The sequence below is a fragment of the Erpetoichthys calabaricus genome, chromosome 14, assembly GCF_900747795.2.
Source record: "Erpetoichthys calabaricus chromosome 14, fErpCal1.3, whole genome shotgun sequence".
NCBI classification, from domain to species: Eukaryota; Metazoa; Chordata; class Cladistia; order Polypteriformes; family Polypteridae; genus Erpetoichthys; species Erpetoichthys calabaricus.
The window spans coordinates 5,015,994-5,039,817 of NC_041407.2; the positions used below are offsets into that span (position 1 = coordinate 5,015,994).

At 42.3% G+C, this 23,824-nt stretch overlaps 1 protein-coding gene across 3 annotated transcripts in view; it reads right to left on the reverse strand.

Moving 5' to 3' along the window:
- Window positions 1-23,824, reverse strand: part of recql5 (RecQ helicase-like 5) — a 99,696-nt gene that overhangs the window by 70,541 nt on the left and 5,331 nt on the right. For all 3 annotated transcript variants that reach the window (XM_051918941.1, XM_028819768.2, XM_028819769.2), the window contains 5 exons: window positions 17,939-18,457; window positions 16,069-16,174; window positions 12,206-12,317; window positions 8,637-8,799; window positions 7,929-8,011 (listed from right to left, as the gene is read on the reverse strand). In XM_051918941.1, coding sequence (XP_051774901.1) covers window positions 7,929-8,011; window positions 8,637-8,799; window positions 12,206-12,317; window positions 16,069-16,174; window positions 17,939-18,457 — 983 coding nt within the window. The remainder of the gene's footprint in view (window positions 1-7,928; window positions 8,012-8,636; window positions 8,800-12,205; window positions 12,318-16,068; window positions 16,175-17,938; window positions 18,458-23,824) is intronic.

The following is a 23,824-nucleotide window of genomic DNA, read 5'->3' on the forward strand; positions in this document are numbered from 1 at the left end:
TTAAAGTTAAAGTTACAGATACTCCATACCAAGGAAAAATCATTCAAGGACAACAAACCATCTTTACTACAAATATTGTATATAAAGAGATATTCCAATAAATCTTTGTGATTTGCTATACAATGCGTTCTTTACTTCCAATCCACCGTCTGAAACTGCGGAGGCAAAACAGGCACAGGTTCAAACCGAACGAGCTCAACTGACGGATATACGCCTGCAACGCGCGTCTCAAACCGCAGAAGCAGGGCAAGCACGGGTTCAAAACAACGCAAGCTCCTACAACGCGCGTCTGAAACTACGGCTGACCAGCGGGCACGGGTTCAAAACACCGGGGGTAGGCAAGCGAAGCGAGCAGGGGGCGGAGCCCCCTTGTTGGAGACTAAACAAAACTTGGCTGTAACTTCCATATGGAGACTGACGACTACTATTCTTACATTGAAATAAAAAAACAACGTTAAAGAACAGCACTTATGGTAAATAAATATATTTGGATAAGATGGCCCAGCATCAAACTGAGAAGTAAATACTCTTAAGGTGAAGCAAAAGGCCAAGCTGAAGTAAACATCCATCCCCACCATGGGGGCAGCTCTGATAACTACTTACTGTATATATTTATACGGACACAACAACTGCTTCTCGAAGAAATGTTCGGGTGCAATTATAAAGGGAAAGAAAGTGGAGATCATACAAGTTAAAAAATTAGGTTACACAGCTATAGTACTAGGGTGTTGTACCGTGTTAGCCATTATGGGTGTAGTGAGAAGTTAAGCAAAACTAAAAAGATTACAATATGCAAGCTTTTGAGGCAACTCAGGCCCCTTCTTCTGGCCAGATGGAATACAGAAACTAGAGTCCTCTGCACTTATATAGACATCAGGACAGAGACAGCATTGGAAAACCTGGAAGACATCTTAGATGTAAAAAAGTTAATTAGGCTTAAAATGAACCCTTTTGGCCCTGACATCCATTTACTAATACATATATATGCGCAGCCATTTTTGTAAAGCACAGATACAGTAATTTGCAGCCATTGGTACCGGGTGTGCTACTATTAATGCAGACTGGAGAGACTGGCAAAACACGAAGTGAAACAAGTAGGTGTAATCAGAATATAAGTTTAATGTCACTGTGCTTGGTGCAAATATTTAAAATCTGTTTTTCTTTTCTTTCTATATGCCAGATTTAGTACGAAGGGGCTCAGCATTTAGAACTGCTAGGCCAAGCATAGGACAAGACAGACAAAGACAAATGGGCAACGTGCACTATTTTGGTGGGTTAAAGTCAGCATGAAATTGAATCCTCTCTTTTCCTGGTTTGGAATGGCATGATTTACCGAAGTAAGGGCCTCCACATGGAGAAAGAGTATAAAGCATTGCCCAGCACACCTTTGAAGCCAACGGATGGATGGGAGATAACATCTGATCCGGAAAATCCTTCCAGCGCAATGACAAAAATGGCAGACTGTATACGTCGAGATCCCACTTCAACAATAGTCTTGCTAGGGCTTCCTCGTCTGCTATGCCGCATAAATCGCCATTAAAGAAAGTTATTTTCTCATATGTGATTTCTTACCGCTGTATCACTAAGTGAGGGATATCGCCTCTTTATAATATATCTATTTAGAGTTCAGGTTACTTAAGATGCCGCAATTACAAAAGAACTTATTCCAACCAGGGAGCTAGTGCCCCCTGCTGGATAGAGTAGTACTGAAGTATTTAGCAGCTATCCTCTTTAATAAAATCCCTGTGTGCGTCCATATGTCCGTGTGTGTGTGTCTTCTGGTGAAGTGCGCATGCGCGGGGCACGGTGCGATGCTTCAAAGGCCACCCGACGTGTCACACAAGACAGAGAGGGCGGGACCTATAAAATATCGCGCGGCCGATCCAATTGAATTTCAGTAAATGAGGTAAGACCTAAAACATAACGCACGAAGAATCAAATCGGGTACTGAGACGTGGAGACCTGCTTCCCCAAAGAGGTGGGATTATGGGATTAATGTTTGTTGTTCACTCTAAGGATGTCAGATTTGCGATTAACAAACTTGGCCCAGTAAAGTGTTTTCCTAAATTTTCCGAATTTTCATGATAGTACAATAGGATGACTTTTAAAAGTAGATTTATTTTCGCGCACATAAAATCCGTTGCTGGGCAGACGCCATACATACAATAATCAGCTGCGCGCCAGCACAGATTAAAATACTTGCTGGAGAGACGTATTACTGTGAGAGAAAATTAAAGGCACACAGTACAGTGGCGCATATTACAGCCACATACAAGCCAGTATTACTGTAACAGAAAATAGACGGTCCTTTGCCATTTAATATAGACTGTTCCTACTAATGTTTATGCACTACTATTCTAGCGCCCATTATTGTAACGGGCTTAATGTCTAGTTGGATAATAGTGATATATTTTTGTTTTTTCATTTTTGAGCTTCCTAGACACCCCAAAGTTAGAATATCTCAAAAAATAATCTTTCCCATAAAAACAGAAAATCCAGGGCCGAAAGGGTTAATTAGGCATAGCCAGGATAGGTCTATTAATTATTGTATCTATTAACAAACACGTATTTAAATAAATAAATAAATAGCTAGCAGGCTTCTTGAAAGACAAAGTGGCTAGAGTCTCAAGTTTAAAAGAACACATTCATGGAAGATGAGCAGTTAAGGTGTGAAAAAGAAAGACTGAGATCTGATGGCTACCAACAGCTGAGGTGTTACAAGCAGCTGCTGAAGAAGACTTTCAATCAAAGTCATGACACACAGTTTAGTACACCGGCATGTGTAACCCTAAACGTCCCTCACTGCTCCACAGCTTTCATTGTGCCATCTATCCATTTGATCCGTCCCTCAAAGGAAGGACCCATAAAGGGCCTACACTAGTAACAGTGCTGGGATTTTCACAGAAAATTCTTAGTATTCTATTGGAATATCAGAAGTATTAAAAGTACTAGTGGGCGGCATGGTGGCGCAGTGGTAGTGCTGCTGCCTCGCAGTTAGGAGACCTGGGTTTGCTTCCTGGGTCCTCCCTGCGTGGAGTTTGCATGTTCTCCCCGTGTCTGCGTGGGTTTCCTCCCACCATCCAAAGACATGCAGGTTAGGTGCATTGGCGATCCTAAATTGTCCCTAGTGTGTGTGCTTGGCACGTGGGTGTGTGTGTGTCCTGCGGTGGGCTGGTGCCATGCCTGGGATTTGTTCCTGCCTTGCGCCCTGTGCTGTCTGGGATTGGCTCCAGCAGACCCCCCCATGACCCTGTGTTAGGATATAGCGGGTTGGAAAATGACTGACTGACTGACTAAAATTACTACTGCATCAGAATATCTTGTCGTCTTGGACTAGAGGACTACAAGAAATTAGAAATTGGGGGGAGTACCCAAAAACAGTTGCGAATTTTGCCGCTAGGTGTAGCACACTTACAGTATTCTGTGGCCGTCTGCTAAGTGGCATTGCTCTGTATTGTACATACGACATAAAGGGGTCATTTTGCTTAACCTCTCACCATTCCCTCTTTTCCAGAAAATGGTACCAGGTCACCAGCACTCAGTCACACCAGTATATCCAAAGACAGTTCTTACCCTCCAGTCGTAAGGCTACACAACAGACGCTCAGACTGACCACTGCTGAACATCACGTTCTTGCCTATACTGTTGAAGGTGGTATAATGTTGCTTACTCTACTTGAGTTTGCATTCATTTTCTCCTGTTGTCACTGCAAGACTGTCACTTGTCTCTAGGAGACATGCAGCCTTTGGATTGGTGGATTAAAAGGCCAGAAGTCCACATGACCGCCATCATCAAGTTCTTCCATGTGAACCCCGAATACAGTGAGGACTGACTGAGCTCATTTATGTTCGGTAGAGTGCCTAGAGGGGGCTGGGTGGTCTCGTGGCCTCGGGACCCCTGCAGATTTTACTTTTTTTTTCTCCAGCCGTCTGGAGTTTTTTTTTTGTTTTTTTTTGTTTTTTCTGTCCTCCCAGGCCATCGGACCTTAGTTTTATTCTATGTTAATTATCCATCCATCCATCCATTTTCCAACCCGCTGAATCCGAACACAGGGTCACGGGGGTCTGCTGGAGCCAATCCCAGCCAACACAGGGCACAAGGCAGGAACCAATCCCAGGCAGGGTGCCAACCCACCGCAGGACACACACAAAAACACCCACACACCAAGCACACACCAGGGCCAATTTAGAATCGCCAATCCACCTAACCTGCATGTCTTTGGACTGTGGGAGGAAACCCACGCAGACACGGGGAGAACATGCAAACTCCACACAGGGAGGACCTGGGAATCGAACCCAGGTCTCCTAACTGTGAGGCAGCAGCGCTACCACTGCACCACCGTGCCATTAGTAGAGCCTAATTTTATCCATATTACTAACCGAGAATGCTAAACCGGATGATGGACGCAGGCACATCCGGCCATGGGCCGTAGCTGCAAAAAGACGTACTGCGCAGGCGCAAAAAGAGTCCGCGAGAGTCGGCTGAGGAGCCGAGAAAGGCGGACAAAAGAGGGCGAGAGAGGCGGATGAGGGTCCGCGAGAGGCGCAGGCGCAAAAAGAGACCGCGAGAGTCGGAGAAAGGCGGACAAAACAGGGCGACAAAGGCGGATGAGGGGCCGCGAGAGGCGGACAAGACCACAGAAACAAGGAGTGAGCACGCACCGAAAAAAGGAAAAGGCACATAAAAAAGTAGTCAAACGCGGGGAAAGCACGAAACACATTGCACACGAAACTAGACACACCAAAAAAAAAGAACAGACGAGCGCACAACAGCAAGGCATGACCACACCCCCCCCCCCCCCCCCCACCCCCACCCTACAGGCACGGGACGGGACGGGACACACACCAAGAGGGGGATTCAACAAGCCCATGGAAGACAAAAAAAAAGGAACACAAAACCACCCCACAGACCCTACAAGCAAGGGACGGGACACACACAAAGAGGGGGATTCAAACAAGACACAGGAACACAAAAAGAAAGAAGACGCTCGCGCAACAACAATCCCCCCCACACATCCATAAGAAGTGACACCCAAAGCCACATATTCTAAAGTGAACGTCGACACCTTCACACTAGGCAGCATAGGTGTCGGCATAGGTGTCAGCATAGGTGGATGTCCTTTCAATAAAGCACTATTAACCGTTCAACTGCAGAAAAGGATACATATTAACAGTGAGTGCGATCCTCCTTATTACTTATCCATATTTCGCATGCTGAGAAAGAAACAAGTCATGAATACACGGTCTCGGGTACAAAACGATTCGGAAAGGATAACGGGAACGTGCCCAAATGGACCGACACAATGCACGTAGACGCATTCAGCGCGCGTGTCAAAGTGCTGCATCGAAAGAAGCACGATTTCAAACCGAAAGAGCTCGCGTATCAGACATACAAAAAAGGGAGCGAAGAGACAGAATAAATGAACGGAGACGTGAACAACGCGCAAATGAACTGACAGAAAAAAAAAAAAGCAAGACGCGAAAAGCACCAAGCTCAAATGACCGACATACAAAAACGGACAAGGCTCGATACAAACAATGCACGGCGTAGACTGAAACTTTGCGCAAAGCGGAGGCGAATAAAAAAAAAGAAAAAAATTGCGCGTCACAAATAATGAACATGCAACAAAAAGGCAATCAAACGCAAAAAGCAAAACATGCCCGTCGCGGACATCAACGCCACACACCTGTTAAACGCTTACGCCAAATGGCTGAAAACGCCTTCAATAAGGAATCCACTATTGAGGAAAATTCTTTGGGATTAATGAATGTCATTTGCAATCATTGTCATTCACTTAACTTCACAGAAGAAACAACTGGCAATACAAATAATGAATTTACACGTTGTTGTCAAAAAGGTCAGATTAGACTGCCTCCTTTACATTCATATCCTGAATATCTAAAGAAGCTTCTAACTAACGATGTGCCTGAAAGTAAAAACTTTATGGACTGCATTAGATCCTACAATAGTTCATTTGCTTTTGCATCTACCGGAGTACATATCAGGCCACCAAAAGGCAATGGCCCATACTGCTTTCGCATATGTGGACAAATATTGCATCGCATTGGAACAGTGCACCCTGAAACAAATCAACAACGCAAATATGCACAAATCTACATCCTAGATCCAGATGAGGCAATCTATCAACGCATGAACCTTCCTGAAAACAAACAATGCACAGAGCTTATAATGAGAAACGTCACTCATGTCATAAACAATCACCCATTAGCTAAGTCTATAAAAATGCTACATGAAGTTGAAAAGGAGGCAAATACAAAAGCAAATGCAGAAGGTATAGCGGCAACTACAATTGCTTTGGTCTTGATAAAGGACAAAGAACAAGATCCAAGACGATACAATCTGCCCGTCTTTAATGAAGTGGCAATTGTCTTTCAAAGTAAAGATGGTGAGCCTCCATTTCACAGAGATATTGTTCTACATTTACGTCCTGATAAAAACAACACACCTACATTCCAACGCAATGTTGCCTTCTCACGTGTTCAACGTTCATCTGACGTTAGAGTTAAAATTATAAATGATCCATGCCAAGGAAGACTCATTCAAGGACAAGACACCATCTTTACTACTAATGTTATATACAAAGAAATATTCCAATAAAACATTAATATATGCCAAACACTCTATTTGTTATTTCTATGTGCATCATCCAAAGCTGCACACTATTCTATATCTAATTCATACATCTCACTCTTTGTCATGTCCCAACGCCAGGGGTTGGCGAGCGAAGCGAGCAGGGGGCGGAGCCCCCTAGTTTTCTTATATACAGGGTTGTCCAGATCTAATTATGCAATTATTGCATTGCATTAAAAGTTGCATAGTTAGATCAGGACCGCCCTGTATTTTGTCTTTTTTTCCTCTCTTTCTTCATCCTGTAAAGCAGGGGTTGCCAAGTCCGGTCCTGGAGGACCACCGTGGCTGCAGGTTTTCATTCTGACCCTTTTCTTAATGAGCGACCTGTTTTTGCTGCTAATTAACGTCTTTTGAACTCATTTTAATTGACCTGCTCTTGAAGACTCGGACCCCTTGATTGTTTCTTTTTCCTTAATTAGCAGCCAAACAATAATGAGATACAAAATGAACCAAAACAATTGGTGTCCATCATACAATATCTGAAAATAAAGAAAGATGAAGGTCTCAGGAATGTTGATCTGCTCGGGTCCACAAAACATTTTAACAGAGTTCTGAGAAAAGAGAAAATCAACAATTTGGGAAATGTCTGCTAATGCACCACGAGAGCAGCAACAAGCCACAGAATTAAAGAACGGGTTTAATTAACGACAAGAATCGGCACCTCATTAAGCAGCTGGTTGGAGTGAAATTGGTTGGAGTTTGAGGCCCTGACTTAGGTGGTCTTCTGTTGGCTCCCCCACTTCACATTTCATTTCTGTTTGGGTGCCATTTAAGGAAAGAAAAGAAGAAATTCAGAGGAACGATGGAGAAATTCAGGGGAACCAATCTTAAAAAAGCAATTCAATTAATATTCAATTAGCAGCACAAACCGGGCACTCATATATAAAAAAAAAAAAAAAAGGGTTTGAATGAAAACCTGCAGCCACGGTGGTCCTCCAGGAGCGGACTTAGCGACCCCTGCTGTAAAGCACTTTGAGTTCCATCATTTGTATGAAAATGTGCTATAGAAATAAATGTTGCTGTTGGTTTCCTTTGTAAACTCCAATTTCTACTCACAATCCAAACACTGAGGAAATACACAAATTCAGCACAGATACCCCATCCAGGGATACAACGGCCATAAGAAGGCATCAGACTGTGATACACAAGTGAGCTCCCTTCCTAAATATCTGAAGTGTATTACAAGAATAAGGACACGAACATCTCAAAACAAATTGTTAGCAACAATATCCAAGAATGACTTTAGGATATCAAAAGAATGAACTCCAGGTACATACCCTTCCTTCTCACAGAATGACACCAAAGCCTCGAAGCCAGCAATGGTTCCTTTATCAACGTCCTTAACGGTGCCGTGTTTTGCCTGTAGAGGTAACACAAGGGGATATCACTGAGCTGCCAATGCATCAGAATCTCACTGGATTTTACTGGTATTCCTTTTCCACAGCATAGTATATATATATTTTTTTAATTTTTGTTGTTGTGGATTTTGTCCTTTATCTCTCCCACCAATACTGGTTTATCATTTTTTTTTTTTTGCAATAAACATTAGTTACTTTACTTTCAAGAGACTTTGTACTTTATCTGGGTTTTGGGCTACATTGAGCGCCGTCTGGCTATGAACTACTAGCGGACATTGACCGAAGACAGTGTGCTTTTCTATTATCGTGATGCAAATCCTATCATCGAATTTTAAATCCATATTGAATCGAAGTTTTAAATTGCATTAAAGACGGAAAACGGCGGCCCCACCGATTTCTGTCACGATAATAGAAAAGTACCACTTTTTTTTTTTTTTTTTAACAGTGTGAATTTCCCATTGGGATTAATAAAGTATCTATCTAACAGTAACTTGCAACACTGGTAATGTTGTGGCTAAATCAATTTAAAGGCAAGATAAAAAGAAAAAAAGGTGTACATTTCTATCAGAAACTTTAATATTTCTTGTTGATTTCAAACTCTGACTGCTACAATATATTCTGACATACCTGTTTCTTTGAAACTTCCTTCTGCAGTAAGAACCTGACTTGTTCCCGGTCTGTCCGGGAATAGTAAAGTCTGCAGTTAGAGAGGGCGCCATCTCTTCCAGCACGGCCCGTTTCCTGATAGTATCCGGCCAGTGACTTAGCCATATTCCAGTGGGCTACAAATCTATCAAGAGATAAAAGTGAAAAGCTTACATTCAAAGGCTCTCACACACACTGCACTTCCAAAACTATTTTCATAATCTCCAAGATACTGTGGACAGAATTTAAACCGAAAAGTTAAACATTGTGCCCCTATCACAAACTACAAATTGGACAGGACTGGCGTGTCTTGTTGGGCTGAATGGCCTGTTCACTTTGCATTTCATTTCTAATTTCCTAAGACAGACTGCCAGTAGACATTGCTAAACACACACCTGGTTTGCCAAAAATCTGCCCACCTAACCCTGAAATCAAAGTAGATAACCATGTTCTTATTGACTGAATCAGAACGAGGTACATTAACAATTAACCTCCTTGACGTTATGTTTACCCCACAAAAAACATTCCAGTCCCCCCCCCCCCCCCCCCCCCCAACGATATGTTATTGTGCAACAGAAACATGTAAATACAGTAGGAAATGTAGGTCTAGTGTTCACAGCTGTACATGTAGAGCATTTAGTACACGCAGCCTGATGTTGCAATTGGAACAGTAGAAGCGCTTCATTGTGCACCTTTTCTTATAATATTAATTCTGTTTCTTGCACATGATAGAGCATAACTGTATTGCCCCGACTCATAAGAAGAACCTACCTCTTGTCTTATTGTAAGCTACCACAACGGAAGGCTAAGTGACTTCCACATTTCCTCCGACACAAACACTGACCGTTGCCGCCTTGTGAACAGTGCTTAGGAGGCCAACGTTAATTAAACTCGTTATTAAATTCTATGGCTTGTTGCTGCTCTCATTCTGACACAGCAGACATTTCCATTACTGTTGATTTTCTACTTTTTCTAGGAACAACGTCAAAATGTTTTGGGGACCCGAGAGATCAACCTTACTGAGACCGTCACCTTTCTTTATTTTCAGATATGGTGAGCTGGTCACATATTTTGTATGTCTTTATTTATAACTTAGGCAAAGCAATGGAATATCAGTGTGACATTAGTAAGAAGCATTCATGTTTACAACCCGCCCCACCTCTTTCAGGAATGGGTCTCTTTGAATTTTACAAAAGAGCTGGGGAAGAAGCGCCTTAAACAAGTTTGGCTAATGTTTCCCTGAAGTCTCTCAGTCAACCTCCATAGGAAAGTCAGGCTGCCTCACTGGCAAACTTTAGCTGAACAAAAGGTTTTGGGGGCAGGTGTAAAGGTGTTCTATTCCCCCATTGGTCTGAAGGATGGCTATTTGGAACTGGAACATCCTATTGGCTCTAGGGGTTGGACAGAGAATCTATAAATGTGCTTGCTTAACCTCACTCTGTCTCTCTCGTACCAAACTGATGCATGAACTGAAAAGGACAACACTAGATAGATAGATAGATAGATAGATAGATAGATAGATAGATAGATAGATAGATAGATAGATAGATAGATAGGACATTATTAATCCCAAGGGGAAATTTACAATAACGTTTGCATACAGTAAGTCAATAGTCTTATTTCCCCGGGTGGGAGAAGGCAGGTAATGTTTTGTCCAGCGTCACATGGTTAAAGTCTCCAGCGATTAGCACAAGCGCCTCAGGGTTCTGCGTTTGTAACTTAGCAACAGCAGAATGGATGATGTCACTCGCTGACTCCACGTCCGCCCGAGGAGGGATGTACACGAGGACAACAATGACATGTTCAAACTCTCTGGGCAAGTAATAGGGACGCAGACTTACGGCCAACAGTTCGATGTCCCTGCAGCAAGTGGAGACTTTGACGTTAACATGTCCAGAGTTACACCACCGTGTATTAACATAGAGAGCAAGTCCTCCTCCTTTGTGCTTCTCTATGTTAATACACGGTGGTGTAACTCTGGACATGTTAACGTCAAAGTTAAGAAGTTATGTTATGAAGAGCGCAGCTTGGCAGCCATATTGAGACAGGCATGTGGCCAGTTCTGAAGAAAGCTGACCACCAATGATGCCTTAACTAGAGACATTTTTAAGTAACTAACAAGTCTGTGTGCCGCCTGAAACTATACATCACTGTTTATCAGGTTGTATGGTTGCCAATATTCAAATGTACTTTGCATACTGTTATTATTTATGAACATCCTCTTTAATAAAACCCCTGTGTGCGTCCAGTGTCCGTCCGTGTGTGTGTGTGTGTCTTCTAGTGAAGTGCGCATGCGCGGAGGGGCGCGGTGCTATGCTTCAAAGGCCACCCGACGCGTCACACAAGACAGAGAGGGCGGGACCTATAAAATATCGCATGGAAGATCCAATCGGATTTCGGTAAATGAGGTAACACCTAAAACAGAAAACACGAAAAATCCAATTGGGTACTGAGACGCGGAGACCAGCTTCCCCATTGTTGTGCAAGTGTTCACTCTGAGGATGTCAGATTTGCGATTAAGAAGCTTGGCCTGGTAAAGTGTAAAGTAAAAGTAGATTTATTTTTGTGTGCATTACATCAGTTTCTGGGGAGAATCTGCTGATTGCCCACTGTTGTGACAGAAAATTAAACGCATATTATGGACAGCAGAGCCAGTATTACTGTCAGAGAAAATTACAGGCATTTTACGGAAAAAATTTAATGAGGTAAAAGGTCCCTTGCCATTTAATATGGACTGTTCCTACTAATGTTTATGGACTACTGTTCTAGTGCCCGTTATTGTAACGGGCTTAATGTCTAGTTATCAATAATACATTATGTGTAACTTAACTCCTGCTTGTCTTTTACTACACCTAATTGCCTGAGGTTATAGATGTAGAAGGGAAGGTGGGGAGAAGTTATATGGTACAGTACCTTATAAACAGTGGTAAGTCTGTGAGATTTGAGGCATTCTGACAAAGGCTACGTATTAATAATACAAAAGCGGAAAGTAGAGCAATATATTACTCTACCAAGACAAAACACTCCACAGTCACACGGAGCCTTGAGGTATCAGCACCACGTAACGTAACACGACAGCTACCGAGACCAATGAGCAACCCCACTCTGATCAAAAGGGACCCGTTTGTTCTGTCCAACTTTGATTAGCCGTTCCAGTTGTTGCTTGAAGAGTCTGGTAAATGGAGGCTAAACTAGGGCAGTGCAAAAATCTGTGTCAACTAACAAAACTAAAAACCTGAACAGTTATTGATCAAATGGATATGCAGAGTCACAAAATGAGCACCGAAATCTATGAGAGGTGCAAGTCACAAGCGTCAAACCTACACAGAGGCTGGAGTGTGGCAACGGTGGTAACTTGACATCATCAGCAGAAGGTGAAATTCACAATATTAGATTACTTCAACTCGATGAGTAAAGTGTAAAAGAAAACTAAACAAGCAATTCATTCGCCAGAGATGGACCCGCTATTGCTGGTGAAACCAACTGCAGACCTTCAGACCATTTACAGTAGTGTTCGGTCTGAATAGGCCAAGTTTAAGTCACACACTGACCTGACATTCGATTTGTCCACTCCCATTCCAAAGCTGATGGTGGCGACAATGACAGGAACCTTCCCTTCCATCCATTCATTCTGTATTTCTGTTCTGTTTGGAGCTTTTAAACCTGAAATTGTTAAATGGTAAAACGTTATATGAATTGGCACATGTGGAAATAAGTTAAATAAAGCCAGAAAGACACATAAAGGACTCAAACTTGCAGGCAAGGAAATCTCTTAAACAGTATTTGAAACTACAGTGTAAGAAAACAAATCAAATCTTAAACATTTTTTTTTTTACTCAAATTACATGTCTCGGACCAGACTTCAAAAATGTGTATATATATTATAATAAAGTAGAGAATATACGAAGTGTGGCTTTGTATCATGTATTGTGTTATATCACTCTATTATAATAAAAAAAATCCTGGGACGAGCTGGTGGTGGCCAGATGGTGCAGACCTATAAATATCTGGGAGTGCAGCTGGATGATAAATTAGACTGGACTGCCAATACTGATGCGCTGTGCAAGAAAGGACAAAGCCGGTTATACTTCCTTAGAAGGCTGGCTTCCTTCAACATCTGCAATAAGATGCTGCAGATGTTCTATCAAAACAGTTGTGGCGAGCGCCCTCTTCTACGCAGTGGTGTGCTGGGGAGGCAGCATTAAGAGGAAAGACGCCTCACGCCTGGACAAACTGGTGAGGAAGGCAGGCTCTATTGTTGGCATGGAGCTGGACAGTTTAACATCTGTGGCAGAGCGAAGGGCGCTCAGCAGGCTCCTATCAATTATGGAGAATCCACTGCATCCACTAAATAATGTCATCTTCAGACAGAAGAGCAGCTTCAGTGACAGACTGCTGTCACTGTCCTGCTCCACAGACAGATTGAGGAGATCGTTCCTCCCCCAAACTATGCGACTCTTTAATTCCACCAGGGGGGGTAAACGTTAATATTTAACATTATACATAGTTATTGTCTGTTTTTTCACCTGTATTATTATCATTCTTTAATATTATTTATTGTATCAGTATGCTGCTGCTGAAGAATGTGAATTTCCCATTGGGATTAATAATCTATCTATCTATCTATCTATCTATCTTTCAGAGAGACACTTACATATCCCGCAAGATGAGACTTTGTGCCAAGAGATTTAACCACGGAAATAAAAGACAAAGAGTAGATGACAAAGTAGAACGTCATAAAGAATTCAAAAACGTTGGCGCGATACACATGCAGGGCAGGTTAGAGATCATGGAAGTAGGAAAATTCGAAAGTCTCTAAAAAAAAAGGATAGGAAAGATCACATTAGTGCAAACAAACGGAAATTATTACTTGGTGAAATAACAGAACAGCAAGAAGAGATTGAAGATATTGTTTGGATTTAAACTTTAAGTCAGAGACTTGTAGATTGTCTAATTCGTGTTGCCATCAGGGAGAAGTAGTGTTTCTTCCCAACGAAGAGGCCTATCCGCGAGAATTGAAAGATTTATTGTTTGGTGGAAGTGAAATCCACATACGCAAGTGGCAGAGACGTGAAGTGGCTGGCATGTTTTAGGGTGCAAGACAGGGACTCGCACATTACAGTACACACGTGGTCACAATGCTATAGTAAACAGTATACGCTCGTACGGATGTTGACTATATGAGTGAGGCACACCGACTGAGACAGAGAGTGGGAGATGATTACCCACAATCCCGCAGTCAGAGAGAGAGAAGAACCATCAGCTCAGTTGTGATCACGTGACACTCGGCAGACAACGTGTATACGTACTACTCGTATTGCAAGACCTCGCTCGTTTATCAAGTTAAAATTTATTTAAAAATTTTAGCTTGTTTTGCAAAACACTCACAAACCAAGGTTCCACTAGCTAAACTAACTAAACTAGCTGTCCCCTGTGGCTCCGGCCGTGTAGTAGTGAAACAAGATTAACTTTAAAAATCAATAAAACAAACAGGTATTGCTAGCTAAGCGGAGGCAAAGTCTGCTCCAAAATGTGGCGTGAGATACAGCGACTTGAACAGAGGTCGGCCCTGCTCGTCTCCCTACACCTGATGTCACGCTTCCCCCTTCCCTTGGTCCGCAGTCTCTCTCTCGGATTAGCACGAATAAATTGGTCCTGCAAGTGAACTATGATTCTTAGCGCGATGAGAGAAATCGCAAAATCAACCGGAATGTTCAAGCAAGTTATAGAAAAAACCCGATCTAAATCCGTTAAGTAGTTCTCTCGATCGCTAGCTAAGAGGATGCAAGATATGCCCCAAGGCCAACGCGTGAGTGAAGAGGGACACGCACCCCTAGCCTTGGCCCGCTGCGTCTCTGTCTGATTCATGCAAATAAAGCGGTACGGTAAGTGAACTATGATACTTAAAGCAATGAGACAAGTCGCAAAATTAACTGGAATGTTCAAGCAAGTTATGGAAAAAAAAAAAAAATAAAACAATCTAAATCCGTTAAGTAGTTCTCTCGTGAAAAGCGGACAGACAGACATATATTGTATACACACACTTAGGGAAGATACTGTGACCAAGTCAAAACTGAAACGGGCTTTTCAACAGAAACAGACATTTTGAGCATCCCTGAATGTAGTTTTACTACTTTCGGTGAAACATGTCATGTCCACTTGTACTCCAGACAACTCAAAAAAAACAAATCATTCAATCCAAATTACAGTGGTAAATTTGGCACACTAATTATTATTATTACTGTAAAATTCTAGGAGGCCTATTAATTGTAAGTAAAATACCTCCAGTAGGCTTTGCTCTACAGATTTAACATTTTTGTTCTCCTTTGGACTCCACTACAGCACAAATGTGTAAGGAGAATGCACATTTCTTTAACAAGACGATTTATTTATTTTATTCCGCATAGCCAATACATTATTGATGAAGTAGAAACTTGATGCACATAAAGTCATGTGCTACAAGAGAAGAAGGTAAGTGACTTGCTCAGTGTAGCATGGCAAGTGGGAAATGTGACGTGAACTGGCATTATGGTGGTTTTAGGTCAAGGGTCTTAGCTTCCATACAATACATCCATCCATTTTCCAACCCGCTGAATCTGAACACAGGGTCACGGGGGTCTGCTGGAGCCAATCCCAGCCAACACAGGGCACAAGGCAGGAACCAATCCCGGGCAGGCTGCCAACCCACCACAGCCATACAATACATGTTGAACTTTTCATGTAAAAAAGTTAAGATTACCAAACTTTGTTTCATTATAACAGGGGTCCTGGTGGGCCACAGTGGCTGCAGGTTTTCATTCTAACCATCTTCTTAATTAGTGAGCCGTTTTCGCTGCTGATTAACTTGTTTCCCCTTAGTTTGGATTGACGTGACTCAGACCCCTTAGTTGTTTCTTTTCACTTAATGAGCAGCCAAACAATAATGAGACAAAATAAACCACCACCTGAAAATAAAGAAAGGTGAAGGTCTCAATCATGTTTGTCTGCTGAGGTCAACAAAACATCTTGATGGCTGTCTTAGAAAAAAACAGAAAATCAACAGTCCGCCGTGGCAGAATGAGAGCAGCACCAAGACATGATATTCAATAACGGGTTTTAATTAACAGCAATAATTGGCTTCTCGTTATTAAGAAACAGGTTGGAGTTGGACGTTTATCTGTTGGCTCGTTTCTCGTCTCATTTCTGTTCGGCTGCCATTTAATGAAGAAACGAATCAAACTCAGAGGACTGAATCCTTAAAAACAGGGCTATGAAAATGAACGGGAAAAGGAGTTCATTAGCAGTGAAAACGGTTAGAAGGAAAACCTGCAGCCACTGCGGCCCACCAGGACTGGAGTTGGACATAACCACGGTGCCCATTGCCATTAATGACTCTGAATCTCTTTAAAAGGATGCAAGAATGGATGAACGGTACCTGCATGGTAGGCCTTGGACAAAACTCCTCTCTGAGAAAGTTGAGATGCCAGCTCATCACAGCCATCTCTGGTGCGACAGTAAATAATTCCACATCCAGGGTACTTCTGCACAACACAAAAGTTAGGATTTGATCAAAACAATGCACAGTCAAAGTGGTCAATGATCATTTAAATTTTCAAAAAACATGTGTTTATAGAAATAATGATTCTATTTTATGCAGATAAGCAAACCAGCTGTATTATATTTATACATACGGTTGGTATAGAAAAGAATCCCTCCACATTGAAATATTCCCATTTCTTTTTCTTTACAGCCTTAAATGAAAACACACAAACTTAATATTTTTCCAGCTTTACTTACTCAGTGCAACCTCTAACATCCAAGTGAAAGATATCACAGCTACAGTTCAGAAGAATTTTTAAAAATCAAAACCAAGAAATCCTGAAATTAATAAAGGATCACCCCCCCCCCCAAGAAACTCAATCAGGTGTCAGTGCCCACCATCTCCATTGCAGTTACTGGCTTCCTTCCACCTGTGCTCAGTTGTAATGAGTGCGATTAGTGAAGCTGTTTCTGGCTCATTCATTCCCTTGCTTGGTGGTGCAACTGACTATGGGGGGCAAACCACTTTCAAAAGATCTCAGGGATAGAGTTGTGGACAGACATGAGGCAGGAGATGGAGACCAAAAATATCTCAAAGGCTTTATCAATTCCATGGAGCTCAGTAAAGTCCATAAAAAAGACGTGTCAAGTGTCTGGTACTTCTAGGACCCTCCAAACTGGATGGAAGAGCAAGGAGGAAACTTGTAAGAGAGGCTACCGAGAGGCCAATGGCCACTTTAAAGGAGTTACAGGATTTGATGACAAAGAGTGGTCATTAATGGTGTGCAGGTGACAACAATTTCACAAGCTCTTCACGATTATGGCTTGTTCGGGAGGGTCGCACTTCTCAAGAAAGGCCACATTAAGGCTTGTTTGAGCTTTCCCAGAATGCACCTTGAAGATTCTGATGCCAAGTGGAAAAAGCTCTTCTGGTCAGATGAGACCAAAATCAAACTATTTGGCCTCAACACTAAACGGTACACCAATGCAGCTCACCACCCACAACACACCATACCGACAGTAAAGCATGCAGGGGGCAGCATCCTGTTGTGGGGGGGGGGGGCCTGGGGCTCTCGTTAGGGTAGAAGGAAAAATGGAGGGGGCAAAACTGCATCAAATTCTGGAGGAAAACCTGCTACCCTCTGCCAGAAAGTTGAAGATGGGCAGAATGTTCACCTTTCAACACGACAACGACATGAAGCACACAGCAAAATTGACCACACAGGGGCTGAAGGAGAAAAAAGTGAATGTCCTGGTGTGGCCAGTCACAGCCCAAAGCTAAATCACACCGAAAACCGGTGGAAAGATCTGAAGATAGCAGACCACCAACACTCGCCATCCAATGTGACCGAACTTGAACAGTTAAACTGTAAAGAAGAGTGGGGGGCAAATATTACTCAATCTAGGTGTGCAAAGCCAATAGAGAAGAATCCCACCAGACTCAAGGCTGACATTAAAGCAAAAGGGGGGGGGTCAACAAAATGACATTGGCATGGGGGGATAATCCTTTATTAATCTCAGTAGGTCTTGTTTTTGATTTTTTATTATTTTTCTGAACTGTAGCTGTGATATCTTTCACTTGGATGTTACAGGTAGCATTGAGTAAGTAAAGCTGAGAAGAAATATTAGTTTGTGTGTTTTCATTTAAGGCTGTAAAGCAAAAAAACAAAAAGGAATATTTCGAAGGGGGGGCGGGGGATTCTTTTCTATACCCACTGTATATGTACATTTTTATTTTTCCTTAAAACATGGCTGAAAATAGCTACCCCTTCTGAATTCTTGACTCCCAAAGACTGGACGCAGAACTCTTTCAGGTTGGCAAACAAGTCACACGTCAGGTCACAGTATACAACGTCATAGAAGAGATTCTTCCGGAAACAAGGGGTTTTGAAAATAGCCAGGGGCTTCTGCAGATGTAGGGCCCCGGCGATGTCATCCTGAACCTTCTTCGAGGCCGTGGCAGTCAGCGCTATACACGGCGCACCTGGCAAACGGTCCCGCAGACCGCCCAGCTTCAGGTAATCTGGCCGGAAATCGTGTCCCCACTGGGAGACGCAGTGAGCCTCGTCGACGACAAGATAAGACAGAAGTCCACGGGACAGGAGTGAGGACAGGCAAGGCTGAAAGGAGTCCGACGCAGCCATTTCAGGGGTGATGTAGAGCAGCTTAATGTGAGGACTCTCAGACTCCAGGTGCGTTAGGATCTTCCCTCTTTCCTGAGCGGTCAGTTTGGAATTCAAAGAGCAGGCATTTACTTTTAGTGCTAAAAGATGGTCCACTTGATCCTGCAGTAAATAAAATAAAGAACTAAGATCCTATTCTGCAATATTTAGTGGGAAATAAGAAGAAAATCTGTCAATTCAACAATTTCTTGAACATGTCGTTCCCCCAGTAGAAAATGGAAGGCGGCTGGGTTCTACTGTAACAAGTCAGGTTCCAACTCTGGTCAAAATGCCAGTCTGACCCATGGCACACTTACATGCACAGAGCAGACACTTACAGTCACCAACCAGCATGTCAAAACGTTTTTAAAATAAATGTGGGATGAAACAACATGCTCCAGTTTCCTCCCACAGTCCAAAGACATGCAGGTTAGGTGCACTGGCGATCCTAAACTGCCCCCAGTGTGTGCTTGGTGTGTGCCCTGTGGTGGGCTGGCGTCCTGCCCGGGGTTTGTTTCCTGCCTTGTGCCCTGTGTTGGCTGGGATTGGCTCCAGCAGACCCCTGTGACCCTGTAGTTAGGATATAGCAGGTTGGATAATGGATGGATGGATGAAACTACAAGAATACAGAGAGATGAGACAAAGTCCACGGCCAAGACATAAGGTGAGGTGACAATATTGCTAACTGCATCCGCATGTTGCTACAAAAAAGTAGTAATACTGGGTGGTCCAGATAACTAACTAACTTTTAATGCAATGCAATAATTGCATAGTTAGATCTGGACCACCCTATAGACTATAAGTGAGGGTGGCACAGAGGTTACTACTGAATCCTCATGGACACGGTGCTCCAAGTTATGAATCCTGTGCCCGTTTGCTGTCTGCGTGAACTTTACACTTTCTCCCCCCACCCCCCAATTTGATCCACGCACTCCGTCACCTCTCAAAGACACAACCGTCAGGCTAATTAGGTTTAGGTTATGTTTCTTTCTTTAGTCATGTTTACACAGGAAAACATGAAATTTGCCTTCTCAGTTGCATCTAATAACAGGTAACAGACAGAATGAGATAAAACAGACAAATAGAAATAAGAAAGGTTAAGGTAAGGCAGTTAGATAAAACATTTATACCAAAAAAAAAAAAAAAAAAGGTAACAGGATATATATCAAAACCTTAAACATTATCTCCGATATTTCTTATTGAAAAGTCGTATGGCACTAGGAAGAAAGGAGTTTCTGGAGCGATTTGTGTAGGTTTTCAAAGCAACTATCCTTCCTGATTTACTGAAGTTTAGTTCTACATGTAATGGATGTCTGTCATCAGTTGAGATGATTTCCAGTTTCTTTAGCATTGCCCTCTGACACACACCAGTCACATCATCAACATCAGCCCCAATAGCTTTAGCTGCATACTTCGTAATCTGCTGGAGCTTTTTTGAGTTTTGGTTTGTCAGACTATTAAACCAGGCAATGAAACTGAAAGTGATCATGGACTGGATCAGACTACGATAGAAGGACAACATGAGGTCCTTGTCTACTTTAAATAGTTTGAGTTTATGGAGGAGAAATAAGCGCTGGTTGCATTTAGAAAATAATTTTTTTGTATTTGTAATTAGCAAGTCTAAGTCAACCTTGTGTAAATGTGCAAGTGGGACCGAAAATGGACTGGCGTCCACAGCTTGTGCCTGATGCTGCCCACCCCAAACACACCCCCTGAACTTTATAAATTGGATAAGCATGTTTGAGAAATTCACATCAATTTTAAAACTGGTTTTCCCAAAGTGGAGAAGGGCAAACAAACTGTAATGGCCTTTACTACACTACTGGCACGGAGAATTGCTCAACTGGAAGAATCCTAACTCTCTTATTTTAAGTCAGGGGGTAACCGATGTTTTATAATATTTGAAATTGGGGAAAAAAACTTCAAAGTCTGACTTAGAGGATCTGTGCAAAACTTCTTCAAAACCTAGCAGGATCTGGTCAATAACATTTTAGAATAAGCATCTTAATTGAGGATGCGGTGGGTTGGCACCCTGCCCGGGATTGGTTCCTGCCTTCTGCCCTGTGTCAGCTGGGATTGGCGCCAACAGACCCCCGTGACCCTGTGTTCGGATTCAGCGGGTTGAAAAAAATGGATGGATGGATGGATGGATTCTCTCCTCTCTTTTTTTTTTTTTCATTCTACTAGGGAGCTTCGCTTGCCCACCCCCTGGTTTGGTTAACCGGATATAAAATTTAAAGAGATTGTTATTTTCATTTCATTCATTTATTATTACCACGCTTTATATTAACTTCACCTGTTTGTTGTCCGATACAAATCTTGTAAATCGATATTTAACCCACTTCCTATTGTCCAAATGACTTGACATTTTGCACACTTACTCACTTCCAATGACAATACACGAATCAATAATCAGTTTCACTAATTGATCAATTAATCCATATTAAGAAATGAAATTTTCATATGAAGAATAGTTCAAGATTTCACCAATAGACGGCGCTAGTAACGGATAGAAATATTAAAGGAAGTGTTAAAACAGGGGTGTCCAACTCTGGTCCTGGTGGGCCGCAGTGGCTGCAGGTTTTCATTCTAACCCTTTTCCTAATCAGTTCTCACTGCTAATTAACTCCTTTTTCCATTCATTTTAATTGCCCTGTTTTGAAGGATTCCGTCCTCTGAATTGATTTATTTTTTCATTAAATGGCAGCAAAACAGAAATGAGACGTGAAACGAGCCAACAGATGACCAGCTAAACTGGGCCTTCAAACTCCAACTAATTTTACTCCAGTCAGCCTCTTAATGAGAAGCAAATTCTTGCTGTTAATTAAAGCACGTCGATAGATAGATAGATAGATAGATAGATAGATAGATAGATAGATAGATAGATAGATATAGTTTAATCCCAAGGGGAAATTCATATACTCCAGCAGCACCTTACTCATACAAAAAAAAAATATATATTAAATTAAAGATTGATAATAATGCAGGTAAAAAACCGACAATAACTTTGTGTAATGTTAATGTAGCAGGACTTGTTGCCGCTCTCGGCTGTTGATTTTCTGTTTTTTTCCCCCCAAGACCACCGTCAAGATGTTTTGGTGACCTGAGCAGACCAACATGACCGAGACCTTCACCTTTCTTTATTTTCATGTTAGCTGGTCATGCAGTGGTTTGTTTTGCGTCTCATTATCGTTAGGCTGCTCATTACTCATGGACAGTTTGACATCTGTGGCGGAGCGACGGGCGCTCAGCAGGCTCTTATCAATTATGGAGAATCCACTGCATCCACTGAACAGGATCATCTCCAGACAGAGGAGCAGCTTCAGCGACAGACTGCTGTCACCGTCCTGCTCCACTGACAGACTGAGGAGATCGTTCCTCCGTCACACTATGCGACTCTTCAATTCCACCCGGGGGGTAAACGTTAACATTATTCAAAGTTATAGTCTATTTTTACCTGCATTTTTATTACTCTTTAATATTGTTTTTTATCAGTATGCTGCTGCTGCAGTATGTGAATTTCCCCTTGGGATTAATAAAGTATCTATCATTAAGGAAAAAGAAACAAACAACTAAGGGGTCTGAGTCACGTCAATTAAAACTGAGGCAAAACAAGTTAAAATCAGCAGCAAAAACGTCTCACTAATTAAGAAGATGGTTACAATTAAAACCTACAGCCACTGCGGCCCTCCAGGACTGGAGCTGGACATCCCTGTGTTAAAATATTGATTACAAAATTATACTAAAACAAATCCAAGACTAAAAAGTTGAAAACAATAAACCGTATATATAAAAAAAACACTTTTTAAAAACCACACTTATATTATTAAGTTAAAAAGTGTACTAAAAAGTAAGTCTCTCATACATCACTCGTAAAATAAAAGGTGGGCGCTTTTCATCAATCAACACTTCTTAAAATCTTAGCAAAATCGCCCACCTGCACATCTCTGCCGCTCGCGTTGTGAAGGGGGGGGCTGAACACACGCTAAGGAGACGCGGTCGCTCCTCCAAACCCCCTCTTAAACGGCGATACAATGGGAAACAAATACAGTTGTTTTTTTTTTTTTTTTAACCTCCTCTTTGCTCGATCAGCTGCTGGCTTGCTGATGTCATGCTGCGTGATCTGCATCTCGTGCGGTGCTTCCATCATTTAAAAGCCTGTACAGCAGCTGTCCTTTTGTCCCACGGGACGTTAAAGCGTCTCCAAGAAAATCATGTCTCGTCTCCTTCCAAGATCGTTTTTTTTTTATAATAGATTTATTTTTTATTCATTTATTAGTTTATCTATTTACTTATTTTTACTAGTTTAAAGTTTTACTCTGCTGGCCTAGCTCTCTTTCTCATGGGCGAGGGGTGATTTGTTTCGAACCTACTTTTGTAAAACTGGACTTATTTGTATGGAATGTTATTTGATTTTAATAAAATCAATAAAATGCAAAAAAAAAAAAAAAGTTTTTCCGGAAATAACACTTGAACAGGGGTGGCACGGTGGCGCTGCTGCCTCGCAGTAAGGAGACCTGAGGTTCGCTTCCTGGGTCCTCCCTGCGTGGAGTGTGCATGTTCTCCCCATGGGTTTCCTCCCACAGTCCAAAGACATGCAGGTGAGGTGCACTGGCAATTTTAAATTAATCCTCTTTAATAAAACTCCTGTGTGCGTCCAGTGTCCGTGTGTGTGTGTGTGTCTTCTGGTGAAGTGCGCATCCACGGGGCACGGTGCGATGCTTCAAAGCAGATGCTTCAAAGGCCGCCTGACGCGTCACACAACACAGAGAGTGCGGGACCTATAAAATATCGCGCAGACATCCAATCGGATTTTGGGAAATGAGGTAAGACCTAAAACAAAAAACACGAAAAATCCAATCAGGTACTGAGACACGGAGACCAGCTTCCCCATTGTTGTGCAAGTGTTCAATCTGAGGATGTCAGATTTGCGATTAAGAAGCTTGGCCCGGTAAAGTGTAAAGTAAAAGTAGATTTATTTTCACGCACATTACATCAGTTGCTGGGGAGAATCTGCCGATTGCCCACTGTTGTAACAGAAAATTAAACGCACAGCATAGCCAGTATTACTGTCAGAGAAAATTACAGGCATTTTACGGAAAAAATTTAATGAGGTAAAAGGTCCCTTGCCATTTAATATGGACTGTTCCTACTAATGTTTATGGACTACTGTTCTAGCGCCCCTTATTGTAACGGGCTTAATGTCTAGTAATAACAATAATAATAATAATTCTTTGCATTTATATAGCGTTTTTCTTACTACTCAAAGCGCTCAGCAATTGCAGGTTAAGGGTCTCGCTCAAGGGCCCAACAGAGCAGAGTCCCTATTGGCATTTACAGGATTTGAACCGGCAACCTTCCGATTGCCAGTGCAGATCCCTAGCCTCGGAGACACCATTCCGCCTTTAGTGCTTGGTTTGTTTGCGTGTGTGCCCTGCAGTGGGCTGGCACCCTGCCCGGGGTTTGTTCCTGCCTTGAACCCTGTGGGAT